This window comes from Ixodes scapularis, unplaced genomic scaffold (genome assembly GCF_016920785.2).
Source record: "Ixodes scapularis isolate PalLabHiFi unplaced genomic scaffold, ASM1692078v2 PGA_scaffold5__190_contigs__length_132052651, whole genome shotgun sequence".
In the NCBI taxonomy this organism is placed as follows: domain Eukaryota; kingdom Metazoa; phylum Arthropoda; class Arachnida; order Ixodida; family Ixodidae; genus Ixodes; species Ixodes scapularis.
The window spans coordinates 101,313,685-101,331,512 of record NW_024609880.1 but is presented as its reverse complement, the minus strand read 5'-3'; the positions used below and the strand labels follow the sequence as shown (position 1 = coordinate 101,331,512).

The window sequence follows — 17,828 nt, the reverse complement described above, 5'->3', positions numbered from 1 at the left end:
TCCAAGCATAACATTACTACACTTTCTTTTAATACAAATGGTGGGTAAATATTTTTGAACACAACTTTTAAAACAGCTTTTGTTATCAAAAGCTGTTTTAACCAGGAGGTCTGCGGCACTACAGACCTCCTGGTATGGGCTCCTCGCCTTTTGTGGTGTCGCAACTCTTTTCGAGTTTAATAAATATTATTATTATTATGTGCTATAGGGAAACATAAGGTGAACGCTAAAACAAGACATCCCAGGTTTCTTCTTTTAATGATTACAAGATAACTTTAATTTTTTTGAAAAAGTTAAAAAAAAAGTTTTCAAAATATGATTTGTTCTTAGTTTATATTCCTTGTTCGAAACTGTATAAAAGAGGTACATATTTTTGCAGTTCAGACTATCCTAGCAAAATATAATTTTTGTTAACATCACACAAAACTTTACAAAAAAAAAATGGAGACGTTTTTGTACTTTATAACTTTCTTTACAAATGTCAAAAAGGTCTAGAAGCTGTTGCAATCGGCAACGGCTGCGCGGATGGCTGTTGAAATCGGCACGTCGGCCCGCCGATGGACGTCGGCGGCCTTGGTTCGTCGTCTCATGTTTCGCTCACGGGCGAGGCCCGTCGTCACGTAACTCACCGCCGAAATAACGTGACTTCGAGGCGTTTAGCCGGCCGAATGTCTGCTCTTCTTGAAACCCAAGGGAAATACCCGGGCAAGGTCAACCCAGCGGACCTCGGACCTGAACATTACGTCAAGCTCTCGCCCTGCCTGCCCCAAGACACCTGCAAGGACGACGCCTTCAAAAGAGGCTGATGCGTTGATGCATGGCGCCGTCGAGTAAGACAACCTCTTCGGTGTGGTGTGCGCGGACGTGTGACGTAACTTGGACAGGGGGTCTTTCCGAAAAGGCGTGGGTGACGAAACTGGTGCACCTCCGCGATTGGTTTCCGCCCGACTGCATGGCAACCGAAATACTTTAAAAGCACTGAGCTCACCTAACTCGGAGAGCTCACCAAGATCAAGGCTAATAGCTGCGGCTAGCTGCTGTATAGCCAGAGCTCTTTGCTCCCCTGACATGTAAATAAATGAAAGTTTTAACCATCGTCGCCTGCTGAGATTCCTGCCCGGAGCTCCGTCCGGATCTGGACCCCACCCGAGCCTGGTCCATCCTGGGGACACACGTCGGCCGCGACAACTGGTGGCAGCGGTGGGATGGACTTGAGCGACGTCGGCTGTGGGGAGTGGTGAGTGCTCGACTTGGCTCATGGGGACGCCAGATTTCTAGCCGGGGTAGTCTAGGGCTGGTGGTGGGGCTGTACTCGAGCAGGGTTTTGCTGGGCAGCCATAGAGCGAGTTCAAGTCACACTCAATATGGATCTCGAGCAGCTGCGTAAGCCGGACTTGCTGTTAATGTGTGAGGAGTTGGGGATCGATGCCAGGAAAATTCAACGAAAACCACTCCTCGTGGAGGCAATCCAGGCCCTAGGCGCTGACGATAAAGAGTTGAGCGAGTGCTGGGAAATCATCAAAGAGAAGCGCGAAGCAGCTAAAGCCAAGGAAGAGCGCGAGGCGGAAGAGCGGAGGCTTCTGAGCTGAAAGCCAAAGAGGAACGCGAAGCGGCTGTGGAGATGAAGCGCTTGGAACTGGAAATGAAACGTCTCGAGATGAATCAGGCAGTGAGGGGCGTCTCGAACCCCGGCGAAGTGAAGGCTTTAAAAATTAAAGACCTAATGCAGCCCTTCAAGGTGGGTGAGGATATTGGTCTTTTTCTGGTAAATTTTGAAAGGACGTGCAACAGAATCGGGTGGTCACGTGATACATGGCCTCAGCTCTTGCTCACGTTGTTGCCTTGTGAAGCGGCACAGGTTGTCGCCAGACTTAGCCCGGAGGAGGCAGCAGACTATGACGCGGTCAAGCTCGGCCTTCAGAAAAAGTATCGCTTGTCGACGGAGGCTTTCCGGCAGCGTTTTCGGGGTGCCAGAAAAAAACCCGAAGAGTCATACATTGAGTTCGCTTACAATCTTAGGTCGAACTTGGTGGAATGGCTTAAAAGTGCGGAGGTCTACGGTAACCACGATGGCATTGTCGAGTGCTTCGGGCCCGAACAACTGTACAAGGGCATGCCGGAGGTAATGCGATACTGGGTTCAGGATAAAAATCCTGACACAACTCAAAAGGCTGCCGAGCTGGCCGAAGAGTTTGTGGCACGCCGCAGTAGCCAGAAAGACGATACCCCAGAACGTAAGTTTCCAGGAGCGCGCGGCGATTACCGCGGAAATTATTACAAGCCACGCTCCGAGGAAGACAAGAGGGAGCCGAAGGACACCGTAAAGGGCGCTCATCGGTCGAGGGCCGCGGGAGGCGGAGAGGCAGGAGAGGAGAACCATCGCGCGGAGAAACAAGGTCGGGCAGACGAAACCACAAAAAAACAATTTGAGGCGAGAAAGCCCATGCGTTGTTTCCGCTGCAACGAGACGGGTCATATGGCGGCTGGTTGCCGAAAGCCTCGGGTGGTATTTTCGTACCTTAGTAAAGATGACGAGAACGACAGGCTGCTCGAGCCTTATCTCCACGACCTCCTCGTGAACGGCGAGCCCTGCAAGGTGCTCAGGGACTGCGCCGCCACGTTGGACGTCGTGCACCCATCGCTCGTGCAAGCGGACCACTACACTGGTGAGTGTGCGTGGATACGGCAGGTCGTGGAACAGCAGAGCGTCTGTCTGCCGGTAGCCAGGGTGACGATTCAAGGTCCTTTCGGCAAACTGGAGACGGAGGCTGCGGTTTCAGCTAACCTACCACCCCAGTATCCGTACCTCTTTTCTAATAAATCGGACCAAAAACTGCGTAAAATGGGAAAGCGTTTGTTGACGGGGTAGTGATGGCACTAACTCGGTCGAAAGCGCGGGAGCTTGCTAGCCAGCTTAGATACAATGAGCAACCCGAAACCTCCGAGAACATGGTGTTGACTGGGGACGCTGGGCAGGCAAGCGAGACGCGGTCCGAACCCGACGACGAAGGGGAGGACTCTCCAGGCTCAGATGAGTCCTCAAATTGTGACGTTTTGGAAATGGTTGAGGGGCGCGTTGTTCCTCCAGTCACTTCTAGGTTGCAAAGTCTACTGAGAGTGGGGACGGCGAGTTTGCAATCGGAACAGAAGAGTGACCCCAGCCTCAAGATACTCTCTGATACAGAGAGGGAAGGGGTAGCCCGGAAAAACATTACGTTTTACGAGAAAGGGGGTCTCCTTCACCGGAAATACGAGGACAGGCGAGGAAGGGTTTATGATCAACTCGTGGTGCCTTCCAAGTACCGCTCCGACCTCCTGCATGTGGCGCATGAAAACCCTTGGTCAGGGCATCTCGGTATAAAGAAAACCAAAGAGCGATTACTTCAAGAGTATTATTGGCCAGGGTGTTTTCGAGATGTTAAGCTACACGTGAAGACATGTAGCGTGTGCCAGGTCGTCGGGAAGGCGAACGACAAGTGGAAGGCTCCTCTAAAACTGGTCCCGTTGATCTCTGAGCCTTTCAAGCGCCTGGTAGTGGACACGGTAGGGCCCTTGCCTGTCACTGAGTCAGGGTACAAGTACCTTCTTACAATGATTTGTCCTGCCACTAAGTTTCCGGAGGCGGTGCCTCTGAAAAGCTTGAGCTCAACGGAAGTGGTCGACGCTTTCCTGACCGTATTTGCCAGAGTAGGTTTCCCTGCGGAGCTCCAGAGCGATCAGGGTAGCGTTTTTACGAGTGCTTTGACGACGACCTTCCTTGAGCGGTGCGGTATTAAGATCATTCATAGTTCCGTCCACCACCCGCAATCAAACAGTGTGGAACGGTGGCATGCAACACTGAAACGGGTCCTCCGAGCACTGACTCATGAGCACAAGCGGGATTGGGAGCGCTGTTTGCCCGCAGCGATGTTCGCCTTGCGTTCGGCACAGCATGAATCTACGGGTTTCAGTCCCGCAGAGTTGGTGTACGGTAGAGCGCTGCGTTCTCCGATGCGTATGTTACGCGAGTGTTGGGAAGGAAGTGGAGAAGACACGACAGTTGTAGAGTACGTCCTCGAATTACTTGAACGCTTGCATGTTGCTAGAAAAATTGCCGAGGACAACATGTCGGCAGCGCAGCTCAGGGCGAAAACATGCTATGACAAAACGGCCCGTAAAAGAACGTTCAAGGTGAACGACAAGGTAATGCTTCTAAGGAGTTCAAGACAAAATAAGCTCGAAGTGCACTGGGAAGGTCCGGCAGAGGTTGTCCAGAAACTATCCGATACGAATTATGCTGTCAAAATGAAGGGGAAGCGAAAGGAAGTCAAAATTTATCACGCAAATCTAATGAAGCCATTTTTCGAACGCGAAGAAATTGCTTTCGTGACCCTGAATGCGCCGGAAGAAGAAACGCTGCAAATCCCGTCTTTAAGTGAGGCTTCTGGTACCGAGACGGTGGACGACGTTATGCGGAAGGCGGTAAATACGGAAGAGCTGAAACCTGCGCAGATTGAAGGTCTAAAACAGCTTTTGACCGAGTTCCAGGACGTCTTTTCAGACCGACCGGGTAAGACCACATGGGTCACTCATGATATCGAGCTTATATCTGACCAGCCCGCCAGGGCAAAGCCCTACCCTGCTGGAAATGGGCGATGTGAAATGAGGCCAAAATTCACATTGAACCAATGTGCAACTGTAGGTCCAGACACATTGAGCAATATGCATTTATGAAAGAAAAACCTATGTGCACCAATTGGTAATCCTTTAGGGAATTCACATTGGGCTGAATTGGTAATCCTTTAGGGAATTCACATTGGGCTGATTGCATTTATGAAACAAAAACCAATGAGCAGCAATTGGCAACAGGTACCCCAGTGCACATTGCATTGAGGGTATTTATGGGGCAAAAACCAATGAGCAGCAATTGGCAACAGGTGCTCCTGTGCACATTGGGTTGATGGTATTTATGGGGCAAAAACTAATGAGCGGCTATTGGCAACAGGCCCCCCTGTGCACATTGGATTGATGGTATTTATGGGGCGAAAACCAATAAGCGGCAATTGACGACAGGCACCCCTGTGCACATTGGGTTGATGGCATTTAGGGGGCGAAAACCAATGAGCGGTAATTGACAACAGGTGCCCCGGAGCACATTGGTTTGATGGTACCCAGTCAACCAGCAACCGTCTATTAAACATCCGAGAGATGTGTTGTTCGGACATTTAACATATCCAGTGGATATCTGCTACGATTCATCCAACATTGAAAGTATCTACTGTGCAGTGCAAAATGGTTCCCCAGAAAACGTACCACTAACACAATCTGGTTGATGCAGCTGGACATTCAGGACCATTGTAGGATGTTCAGCCTGATCCTGTGGATGTACCATGTACATACCTCAGAGATATTACCTTTCCTGGTATAGGGACCAGCCCTATGCCAGGAGGGCAAGGAAGTGCCTAAGCAGCCTTCATTTTATGCTAGCATATAGCGTGTAAACTGTCCTACAGAAAAATTTAAACGGATAAGAGTCCAATTCTTTACAAAACAAGAGCTCAGAGGGCAGATTTGCTGTATGGCCCGTGCATGCTCTCAATGTATACCTAAATGGCGCATTACAGATGTATAATGTAGCAATCAGGCCCGCAGCAGACATTCTTTATATTGAAGTTTTTTTTTCACCATCAAGCTCAGAAGCTTTACCACAGGATCAATGCGGACGACACTGACAAGGAAGGCGACACTACTGATGCTGACTCGTTTTAGTGAGGTGGACCTCGCCACATGCGAGAGAACTGAAATACGGGACACAAACATTGTCATAAGCTATGACGAACGGCCTTGAGGAATTGACTACTGAAGTCTAAGGCTTCAGTAGTCATATGCTCTAGTGACGAGGACACCAGAATTTTATGAGAGCTGTAGCACCGACTGCATGGCAAAAGATGCCGCTGCAGTCTTGCAGCGTAACTCTGAACGTGAGTAGCGCACTAAATTCCTGCCCAGCCTGTCAGGCATGCACATCCATTCTGTAGAAAAAGTTGCAGTGCCAAACAAATCACCATTAACTCTTTATTGTTACTGTTAGACAGACGAGCAGTGCTTGATGCTTTTAAAATAAAGTATAATTTTTGAACAATGCTGCATAGACAGCATGAGGTTTTCAAAATAAAGTATACTTACTAAACAATGCAGGATACTTTGCTTAAAAAAAATGTCTGATAAACATAATAAAAAGCTCAGCACATTCAAGGCCCACTTAAGGCAGTTCACATCTCTATCTCCTGTGGTGCAGAATGTTCCTGAAAAGCAACGAAAAAATGTTACGTTAAAGATATGTGAGCAGTGGTTTACCATTCTTTGAAACAAAACTAATAAAACAGTGAAGTTCAAAGTGAAGTGACTCAAATATGCAAGAATTGGAACTGATGTAAATAAATCACAAGTATTTTATGCCTTGTTTTTAAAGCACATTCATGCTGGATGTGTGTACTGTATTGCCAACTTTTGTTTGTTAGATTTACATCAAATATCAGTGTTCTTAAAATTCGTTGTCTATGCATTCTCTTTAATCCATAATAAGGTACTATTAAATAATGAAATTTTTCCTCTTAGAGAAACACTCCAAACAAAATTTTTTTTTATTTAAAATTATTCAATACTGTTCACACCTGTAGTATTTGCTCTCAAATTAAACCAAAAAAGGTGTATTTAAAGCATTCAAATACTCTCATATAGAAATTATGCTTTGAAGAAATTGCACACCATACTTACTGTTCTAGAAAAGTTTGATTTTTGTGCTAACATCAGCTTAATAAGACCAGCTTACCATTTGAGATGACTGATGTCAGGCAGGTGCGTGGCGAAGTTAATCCGTGACCATGGTTTCTACCTTGAAGTCTTCACATTTATGGCAGCTCTGCACTGCATCTGATAAAAGAAAGCAACAGAAGTATGACACCCACAATTCCATAAATCTGGTTCCATGTGAAGCGATCTGCACTACTGTTCCAGAGATTACTTACTTATGATGCACTCAGCAAGGTGAAGGTTCCTGAATGTCAACTTTCTCTTGCGTCCTTCCCACAAAAATTTTCGCCCCAACTGGTCAGTCAGCAACCGCTTCGTGATCTGTCTCGTACAGGAAGCATAACCAGATCCACAGACTTTGCTGAGCTGTCGAACATAAAAAACATCCACATAGCAACCGCTTAGTGCAATCATAACTATTGATTGTATGTTTCTGTTTATTTTTAGTCAACCTTGGCAGGTGTTTATCGGCATCAATTTCTTCATTAAATGTGCTGCAAAAATATTCCAAAAGCCGGGAATCATAATGATAAAAAAAACTGCACCGACTTACTCAAGAAGATTAACAATTTAATCAAACGTTTTGTCTCCCATGTGGGAAACATCGTCGGTGAAATCTTGAAGCAGGAATGAGCGAAAGAAACTTCAACAGTCCTATTTAAGCAAGTCCGCATACACATTGAGGAGGGGGCCACAGCTGGAGTTACAAGCTGATGAGTCATTTCGGATGAACCATGATTCTACGAACCTGCTTGGACCCCACCTTTGTTCACGCGCCAGAGTGGACGCATTCTCAAAGTCGAAACTGTGTCCCGTATTCCAACAATGGTCTACGAGTTCCGTCTTCGCTCTTGTCGCATGCGTGGCCTTTGCCATGTCCCTTTTGTGACTTTCATTTAGCTTTAAACAGCATTGAATCATCAATCCAATTCACACATGAAGTTGAACAGAACGGTGCAAAGCCTTTTCTGTATGTTAATGTGTTCCGAAATAGTACCGGTCGCTTATATACAACAGTGTACCGCAAAGCTGTGATACAGGCAACCTCTTAAGCTTTAACTCGCATCATTCTGTCGAACATAAAAGGGCTGTCGTAAAAAACCTACTACACCGGTCCGAACGCATTTCTTCTAATCCTCAATTGCGCGCTTCTGAGAAAAAAGTCAAATTTGGGGGATTTACGTGCTAAACCAACGACGGGCATCTGGCACGCCCCAGCGGAGGACTGAGGATTAATTTGGACTACCTGGGGATCTTTTGACGTGCAACCAAAAGCTCGGTTACACGGTGCCTGCTCCGCAATAAGCCTCTGCCACATGGGGATCCGTAGGCCAGCGCTCTCGCCTCGGAGCCACCGAGGCGGCTTGCGCGCTTCTGAGGATGCTGTTATTGTTGACCTGCTGATGAAGCGGAATTATCCGAAACATTTTATTGATAACACGCACAAACAGATGGGACAAAGAAGTCAGGATAATGGACAACTTAGGACAGGGCAGGCAACAATACCCTATTTGAGAGGTGCTTTTGAGTCCATTCGCAGGGCCCTCGCCCCTTTGAAGATCCGCACAGCTTTCAAACCCCACCATAAACTATGTGACTTCATTTCTAAACCTAAAGATTACGCCCCCCCAGAGTCCCAGTGCGGCGTTGTGTATAAAGTGAACTGTCTAGACTGTGACACATCCTACATTGGGGAGACAGGCTGGAAGCGCTGCACTCGCCTAAACAAACACAGCGAAGACGGAACTCGTAGACCATTGTTGGAATACGGGTCACAGTTTCGTCTTTATGCGTCCACTCTGGCGTGTGAACAAAGGTGGGGTCCACGAAGGTTGGTGGAATCATGGTTCATCTGAAGTGACTCATCAGCTTGCAACTCCAACCGCGGCCCCCTCCCCCGATGTTTATGCGGACTTGCTTAAATAATGGCGAATTCGCGTGGTTCGTTCTGCGCGCTCTTTCCGGAGCGCGCGAAATCGAGTGGTTGAAAGAGAGTGCTGTGGCCTGATCGGGTGGTTCATTCCGAGGGCGCCTCTCCCTCTCAGAGCGCTCTCTGGCACTCCGCCTGTAGCCGTCGGAGTGCGGAGCGGCGCAGCCGTCACGTGGAAGCTGGATTGTAATCACGAGGTTTTGTTGACGATGACCGGCAGTGGTCTGTGGTGGTGTGCGGGGTCCGGCATGACGGTGATTGATGTGTGGTTCTACAAAGTGCTTGTGAATTCGAAAGTGCGAGGTTTACAACGGACGGGACGACATTCGTTTGCGACCGTAACAGGAAAAGCCGACGTGTGAACAGTTCCCACTGCCTTCACAAGATCGTTCATCTCACGGCGGTGAATCCGCTAAGCCTAACCGACGACGAAACAGCTCGCAGAGCTCGCCGCTGTTTTACCGGATTTTGCAGTCGCTTCAAGATATGTTTGACGTTTGGAAAAAGCGCGTTCAAAGGTTTGTGTTGTAAAATAAAGGGAGAGCCGAATATAATGCACTGTGATTTATGTCACATTGCGATGCTCGCACGATATTCCGCCGTGAGAAAAATGCGGTTTATTAACTGCTCAGTCGTACGCATGACCGCTATCGCAGCGCGTTCACTGTCGAAAACGCGATGAATTGACAACTGTTTCCAAGCGTTGGCTTTCGTTCCGTTCTGCAAAAATCAATTCGCACACTGTTTTATTTTTTTTTTTACATTCCGATGCGTAAAACAACTTACGTCACAACCGTCACTTCATCACGTTGCGTACGCTGTAAGATCGTGTTGTTTTTAATGCATTACCAATGTCCGGAAGTTTTAATTCCGTGACTGGTCTAAGAATCTCGGAGAGCTCTGAAGCCAGCAGTTGTGATCGGCTGAAAAGGATCCCGAGTAGCTCGGGCGGCGAGGAGGGGGCGCACTGCTGAATCGAGGTCAGAGGAGAGAGGCGACCACACGAATTCACCATAAGATTGTTGAAGTTTTTTCGCTCATTCCTGCTTGAAGGTTTCACTGATGATGTTCCCCGCATGGGAGACGAAACGCTTGATTAAACTGTTAATCTTGTTGAGTAAAGTCGGCGCAGTTTATTTATCATTAAATTTGCTACTAATATTTATACCTGCTCTTATTGAGGCACTTCCGACATTTAAACTGAGGAATTTTGACGTCTTTATCTCAATATGGCGATTGGATTAAAGAACATACCACTGGGCACGGGGTTGGGCTTACCCGAAAGCCCAGGCCTGGGATGGGCTCGGACTTTTGACTGTGGGCCCGGGCCGGGCTCGGGCCAGCGGGTTGATTGGCCTGGTTCGGGCCAGCTGTAATTGACCATGATACTGACAGAGGCCATCGTAGAAATCGGCGTCTCGGTTATCTCAGCAACATCAACTCCAGAACCACTAGACAAGTACCCATGAACGTGGGCCCACCTTAAGACAGTGGACGGCAGCGTCGTTAATCATGAGGTGAGCTTCGGGTTAATCCCAGTGGCGTGATGTTTTTGCTTGTGGTGATAAATAGCGGCAAATCAAAAATAAACCGACATTGAAGCGCTCTGTCAGGAATTAAAAATGGGGGACTCAAAAGCATTAACGCTAAACAATCTCAACCTAATTGATCATGAGAAACACTTATCTCTCTCGAATAATAGCTGGGAAGCGTTAACATAGCGGCAATGATGTAGTGGGGAAGCTTACAGGCCTAGTAAACAATTATACACATACTGGGGAATGCCTGGCACATATTCAGGTATGAATACATGTTCAGATCTACAAAATATTTTAGGAGAAGATACAAACTGCAAATTAGTAGTCTTTCTTAGAAAACACATTGACGTATCTTAATCACAGTGCTAAAACCCATAAAAACACTTGATTACAATTATTTTAATAAAAAAAAAAGTTCTGAATATGTACATGACACCAGCAGTCATAACTTTGATTTAGTTCATCGCAAGCTATATTTCTCTGGCAGCAAACAAAGACAATTCTTTCAACTGTGCAGTGAACCAGAATTAATACAATACGACGAAGTTTCCGTATACCACTTTAAAATAACCACAAACAACGCTTTTCAGATCAGTATGTTTTGCTATAAAAGGCTATAAAGCCATAGTCCTTACAGTATATTATAAAGCTTTTAGTCTTGCTGCATCCAGTTGTGGCTTTGCTTAGCCTTTGTGCGGTTTGAAGGTCTGCCGGTTACAATTCGCCAAGGAGGCCATCTGTGGCGGAGATAATTACCGAACCTTACCGGATGAACATTGATTCCCTCTTTTATTTGAGAACTTTGTGTGTGAAGTCTTGTTGAGCCACATGCCATTGCCAATGCACACATAGAAGACATAAACTTCAGTTCATCTTTGAAGCAGCACTATGTACAGGAAATTTACCAGCGCAATATTCGTGACTCCAGCAAAATCGACGCCGCGTAGCGGCAGCGCCGAGAAGCTCAGGAGAGGAGGTTGTCCCGACTCTGTCGTCCGCTATCGCTGCTTGGTTCTCGTAGGCAGCATAGAAACAAACATTGTTTGCAGCAATTATTTTAATGATTCCACCGGGTCCTTCCTACGCACTGAGTAGACAAACGTTTCTAGGGTCGAAAAATCGCTTTGCATTCAAATGTAACACTGATTTTACGCTGCAGTGCAGGAATTTGTGATGGTCCGCATGCTGAACAATGAAAACGACCTTCTTTCGTCCGAATTTTGCCTGAGCAGCGCGCCATCTATAGTTCGCTGGAGTCGCGAATAACCTGGACTGGGATTGAAAACAGGGGTCCTATTTGTCAATGGCATGTTTCAAAATTAATTTTGTTGATGAAAAAAAAAATTGTAGCAATATTTACGCGGCAAAACGCAATTTGAGTTTGGCACAAAACCGAACCGGTGTAACTAGCAAGTATCCTTCTTACCTGATTACTGTCAGAGTTAACGATTTGAATGATTCGACGTGATCCCTCACCCTCCTCCTCTTCTTCATCTCCTCTCTCTCCCCCAACAAACTAACAAACAAACAAACATGCACGCACGCATGCACACAGATACCTCTTCTCCAAATAGACACAGACTGCGCCACGCCTTGACAGATATAATTCATTCTAACCTTAAGCCTATCAGCACAGAAAAAATGTTAAAACACATTAACGAGAAAAGAGTCAAAGTACAGGCTAGCTGGTGGAAGTCAACCATTTCGTCGTTTACCCTGAGACTGAGGGGTTTTTGAAGAGCAGAAGTAACAGAAAAAACAGACAGGTCTTGAGACCTGTATGTTTTTTCTGTTACTTCTGCTCTTCAAAAACCCCCCAGTCTCAGAGTAAACGACGAAATGGTTAAAACACATAACCTTTATCTAGTTTCTGGGCATATGAAAACAAACCCACGGCACCCCTATCAATGAAATTCCTTGTACTTGTGACGGCATAACTAAAGAAAATCTCAAATTTAAAATACGTCTTATGAATTGCTTCGCAAGCGCGAAAATGAAATTACAATTACCTGTCTCACACAAGCTTCCTCCAACCCTCCCGGGCAGTCACTCATCTCGTCGGAGGTACTAGCACCCGCTTACTGTCACTGGGTTTCCGCGTCACTCTGCGATCCTGAAACAACCGGCGCCGAGAGTTACTCCCACATATTGTGCTTAAAGCTGCAATTTTTAACTTAAAGGAGATGGTCACTAGACTGGGCACAAAGCGTGTGGAGACTAGAACTTACCAAACAACTTTAGGATCCGCGCCTTGAAGAAGTCCGATTCCGTTTCGTCACAAGGCTTGACGGGCAGAAATTTGAGATGATATGTGGCTCATGGTCGTCCTCAAGACGTACGCTTGCATAATCGTTCGTAAAATTCCGGCCGCTCAACTGGTCTCGACTCTGCAACGTGCTTCAGGCGGTTAGACTTCCCGCGAACGTTGCTTCGGCAGCTTCGGCAGTTCTTCCTTCTTCCACGCTTCCTACTCCTAGTCCTCCGGCCGGACCGTTCGGTTCTGTGGTTCGGTTTATCACGTCGGGCCACTTCCTGACGCAGGGGATGTATCACGTGACTATAATACTTCGTATTTTAACTCTTGTTTTTGTTTGCTGAAGTAAACGAATACTTAAAAAATTTACTTATTGACCTTAATTTAGCAAACAATTTGCATAAATTGCACTTTGAAAACTTATTTTGGTTTTATATGTCATGCGGGCGATGCGGGCTTTGCATGCGGGTGACCCCACTGTTCACTCTATTGACTCCAGCTCACTCTATATTGTCACGTGGGCTATGTTCCAAATCTTACCCGAGTAACCTGCTTTCTACGTCAGCGGGTAATACCACGTGACATCGCGACTAAACGATCCGCGACTCGATTTTGGAACGGCCGGAATAATGACCTGGATACTACGCGGATTGGCTTCGTCTTGGGCTACGGCAAAAATAAAACATAGCGGCGATGGCGGAAAATAGACGCTTTCAGCGAGTCAGTTGCTCGAACTGCCACCAGTCGGCGCGCCCTTCGCGCGCTTTCCGGGCCGCCATAGCCGACCTTCAGTTCTCTCGCCGGTGCTCCGCGTTGCGTGCTGCACAGGCCACTACCGGAGCTTCGTTTTCGTATTTTTATACGTTGCGCGTTTAAATCTTGTATTTTCTTTAGGTCTTTTCGATATTTAGGACTTTAATTTAGTCATTTGATATTTATATTTCGACATAGCTCTTGTATTTTCTTATTTATGGAATGGAATGGGACAGCGAATGGGTCGACGATACAAGATTATGAGGCTTCAATGAACATGTAAATTCATCCCATTCTTACGTTTTTGTCGCTAATAAAGGGCAATCAACACTATTGCGACGTATTTAAATTGCAACTGACGCAGTAAGGCTATCACAGTCTTGCTTCTCACTGCATGTGCGTGCTTGTTTCCGTAAAGCCGACCCGCATTTAAGCGTTTAGCGTGCGACGAGACGAGCGACCGAGATTTCTCACTGTCGCCCGTCGCATCGCTCGGTTTTGGGATTTCTAGAAAACGTCGCTCAAGGGCCATACGCAAATCGCTTACATGCGGTTTATGCTCGATTATTTTCCATGCACACACCATTGAACCATTGGCGCCTCGATATTAAGAATAAATCGCATGCAAGCGATTCGGCGAGCAACGAAACAAGCGACGGTGACCCGCTTCGCTGTCGCTCGGGCAGTCACGCAACGAGGCAAACCGCATGGAAGCGACGGGAGCAAGCGACGAAGACGGTGAGCGACGTTTTCTAGAAACCCTGAAAAACCGAGCGATATAACAGGCGACAGTGAGAAATGTTCGTCGCTGACTCTCGTCGTTGTCGCCGTCGCTCGTCTCGTCGCACGCTAAATCGCTTGCATGCGGGTCGGCTTTACAGAAACGAGCGCGCACATGCAGCGAGAAGCACGACTGGATAGCTAGCCCTACTGGGTCAGTTGACATTTGCATATGTCACAATGGTGTTGACTGCCATATATTAGCGAGAAAAACGTTAGAATGGAATGAACTTACATGGTCTCTGAAGCCATAATCTTGTATCGTCGATCCATTCGCCGTCCGATTCCATTTCATAAATAAGAAAATACAAGAGCTACGTTGAAATATCAATACCAGATAATTAAATGAAAGCCAGAAATATCGAAAAGACCTAAAGAAAACACACTATTTCAACGCGGAACGTAAAAGAACGCGAAAACAACGCTCCGGTAGTGGCTGGTGCAGCACACAACGCGGAGGAACGGCGAGAAACTGAAGGGCGGCTATGGCGGCAGGGTCACGTGAGGTCAAGATGGCGGCGCCCATGAAATGTTGCCTGAAAGGGTCTATAGCAGACGATATCTTTTGATCACGGAGAAACCAGATAGAGACTATCATGTTAACCGCTCCGATAGAGACGATAATGGCTCCACCAGCTCCTTTTGCTCACCTTCCTTTTGGGCCGTATATTGAAATAAAAATTATTCATTCCTTTCAGTTAGACATCAACATTTTTGTTTTGATTAATTTGCGCGATCGCTGTAAGTCTTGTCTAGGCGCCATAAACAGCATCAACTCATCGTAATTAGCACCGATTACGTTTTGCGAATAATGCTCCCACACGGTGTAGCGGTAGAGCGCATGGGGCTTTCTCAACAGTGATATGTAACTTACGTTCGCTTTGACGCGAATATGATTATAAACTCACAGAGAGCACTTCGAAACCGCATAGACAATTCTTTAGGGAGGGAAATTTGGTGGGGTTGTTGACTGAACGTATACATAAAATCGTCGATGCCTTCACTGCTTTACGAGCGTAATCCTGTCATTACACACACTCTGGGGAGAACCCCCCCCCCCCCCCCCCCCCGAAATTTCAACATAATCTACAGGGTGTCACAAAAGAAAATTTACAAGGTCTTTTTTACCGCAAAAATAAACTAGGCATCGCCGAACTCTCATTCCCCGCCCAAATGTAGAGCTGGAGGTCACAACCAGATGCCAAAGTTTCAACCCGATCCGATAACTTAATCAAAAGATATAAATGATTTTCTGAAAATTTCAATGGGAAAATGGCGGCCGACGGAGTTTTCAAACACATGGGGCTCTATGGCACCAGAAACCGAAAACGAGCAAAAATGGGGTCCATTTTCCCATTGAAATTTTCAGAAAATCACTTATAACTTTTGATTAAGTTATCGGATCGGGCTGAAACTTCGGCATCTGGTTGTGACCTCTAGCTCTACCTTTGGGCGGAAAATGAGCGTTCGGTGATGCCTAGTTTTTTTTTGCGGTAAAAAAGACCGTGTAAATTTTCATTTGTGACACCCTGTACTGCGTTCGAACATTTTCACCCTTTAACGTAAGAATACAAAGTTCCCTCCAACGCTGAGGACGAGGATGCGGAGAAGCTCCTGTTTACGCACGCACTCTGACAATAACAAGTATACCTTTCTGAGGGAAGGTACACGGCCTGGATGTGGTGCAATAAATTCCTGCGTTGAAAACAGCAAATTGCAATAGCCACACATAAATGGCCGCACCTCATTCTTTGTTATTTCGAACGTCTGCCGCAAAAGCCAACGGAGCAATCGAGCTTTGACGGCTGTCGGCGCAGGAAGCAGACGACGAACAGATCACGTGATGTATTTACTCGATTTGATCCGGCGTTACCCCCCAATCGAGGAGGGTAACGTGGGTAATTACTCCGGAGTAAACAACCCGCTTCTGGAACGCGAGTTCTGACGTCATCGAGTAAGCGCGAGTAAATTTTGAAACGCCAAGGTACGAAACCTTTACTCCGGAGTCGGATCGAGTAAATTTTGGAACACAGCCGTGGTGTAACCCGCAAGCCCGCAAGTGTGACTGATGCACTTAAGAAAATAATGAACATTTCTAAAAATGATGGTATTACTTAATTGTCAAATGTAAATACTGAATATATATTAAACTTTTAACGGAGTAATATTTATTTGTCATTTTAATTAGAAAATTGCATTTGCTGCGGGACGACGTCGGTGCGAATTTTCAAATTTGGATTTGAGACACGTAGGGTGTCGCGCTGTGCGACCGTGAACCCAAACAAAAAAATATACTTGGAGCCACTAAGTATACCCAGCTTGCCAAGGACAACGGTCCTGAGACGAAGTTGTGTCCTGAAAAATGCTACAACAGGCCAGGGACCAGAACCGACGTCGCCGACAGCAGTTTCTGCAAGCTCGGTTGTCTCGGAACACGGTGAGACAAAAACTCCCCGTGAACTAAAGTAGTACCAATGAAACCAGAAGCGGTCACAGTACTGGGCCAGTTAGTGAAGACACAAGTGATAAAATCGTGAAAGTGACGGGAGATTTGAAGACCAATTTCCTGTCCAAGTTTCCGAAAAGGCTACTGCCAAAGACGAATGTAACGAGTCTGACGTACCCTGTTTCGGCTGGCCTTCATTTTAATTGGACGCAAAATGAAGGGCTTTTGAATCTCGAAAACTTCATTGCTGGAGTGTACACTCTTCCCGGCATCAAGGAAAACTACAACATTGGGAAGCCAGAAGCCAAACTAAAGGCCCAAACTGCCAACAAGCGCGTAAAATGCCTTTCAAAAAGGAACTTCCTTGCTCAACTACGAAGTGGAAAGCGCTGCCTGACACTTACTGCGCGTGAAACAAGGTGCACTCATAATTTCGGGAAGGTCATCCTTATTTCGTGTGTGTGTGAGTGTGTGCGCATTTTATGTGCTTTTTTTTTAATGACTTCCATGGTGTTAATAATTATTGGATGTTATTCGACACTACCGGCTTTTCTTTTCTGTTAATAAAAAGCATGCCCACGATAGAATGTGCACGTGATCTGCCGCCCCAGAACGAGCGCGTAGCCTCTGCTAGGGCTCAAACAGGATACGTTCACATGGCAAAATGGAAGCCTGAAGTATCGCATTTTTTCGCCAACTCCGCCAACGTTTTAAAGTCCCGACGCCGGAAGTCGGAGAGCTTTGGACCAATCGTGAAAGATGATAATAAGATTTTTGAGTCAGTGTTATTCTGTTTTTGACCCGGTTTTACTCTGATTGGCTCGGTTCTGGAGCGAAATTTATACAAAAACGAGAACGTTCCACTCCGAAACCAGGTAAAACTGAATAAAACGGAGCAAAGTCTAATGTGAATACATAATCCAGTTGGTGCAATCGTTTACGCTATTACTGTTACTGAAACATCCTGGAAAACAAAAGGACAGAGTACACCGCTAAAACTGCAGAGTTCCGATGATACCTGAATTTCGTGGCTTGCCTATATATAATTATTCATGAATCTTGTGCATACTATATGCACACACAATGTTCCCGTTCCCCATAGTCTTTTCTTTATGTTTTACTGGCAGCCGCATGTTTTATAATACGAAGGAGGACAGTACGTAATCAGGAAATTCTAAAACACGTGACAAAAAAGAGTTCATATTCACTTTATTAACTGAATGTTTTATTTAATTAGTGTCTACATGGCCCAACCCAAGTTATATAGCTAAAAAAAATGTTTATTTGACAGAGAGGAACCCATCGGGCACGCACGTATCTGCACGGGGGGAGGGG

General features: G+C 46.3%; 1 protein-coding gene and 1 long non-coding RNA gene across 2 annotated transcripts; one reads left to right on the top strand and one right to left on the bottom strand.

The window, feature by feature from the left end:
- Positions 1–1,621: 1,621 nt before the first annotated feature.
- On the top strand, positions 1,622–2,869 carry LOC120842727. The gene has a single exon (XM_040213899.1). It carries the CDS (start codon positions 1,622–1,624, stop codon positions 2,867–2,869), a length of 1,248 nt encoding a protein of 415 aa, XP_040069833.1.
- A 3,173-nt stretch (positions 2,870–6,042) lies between these two features.
- On the bottom strand, positions 6,043–12,729 carry LOC120842749. Its single transcript, XR_005716002.3, has 6 exons — positions 12,489–12,729; positions 12,270–12,373; positions 10,001–10,092; positions 7,008–7,158; positions 6,812–6,912; positions 6,043–6,284 (listed from the first exon to the last, which is right to left on the bottom strand). It is a non-coding gene; the product is annotated as an uncharacterized LOC120842749 (long non-coding RNA).
- Positions 12,730–17,828: the final 5,099 nt, after the last annotated feature.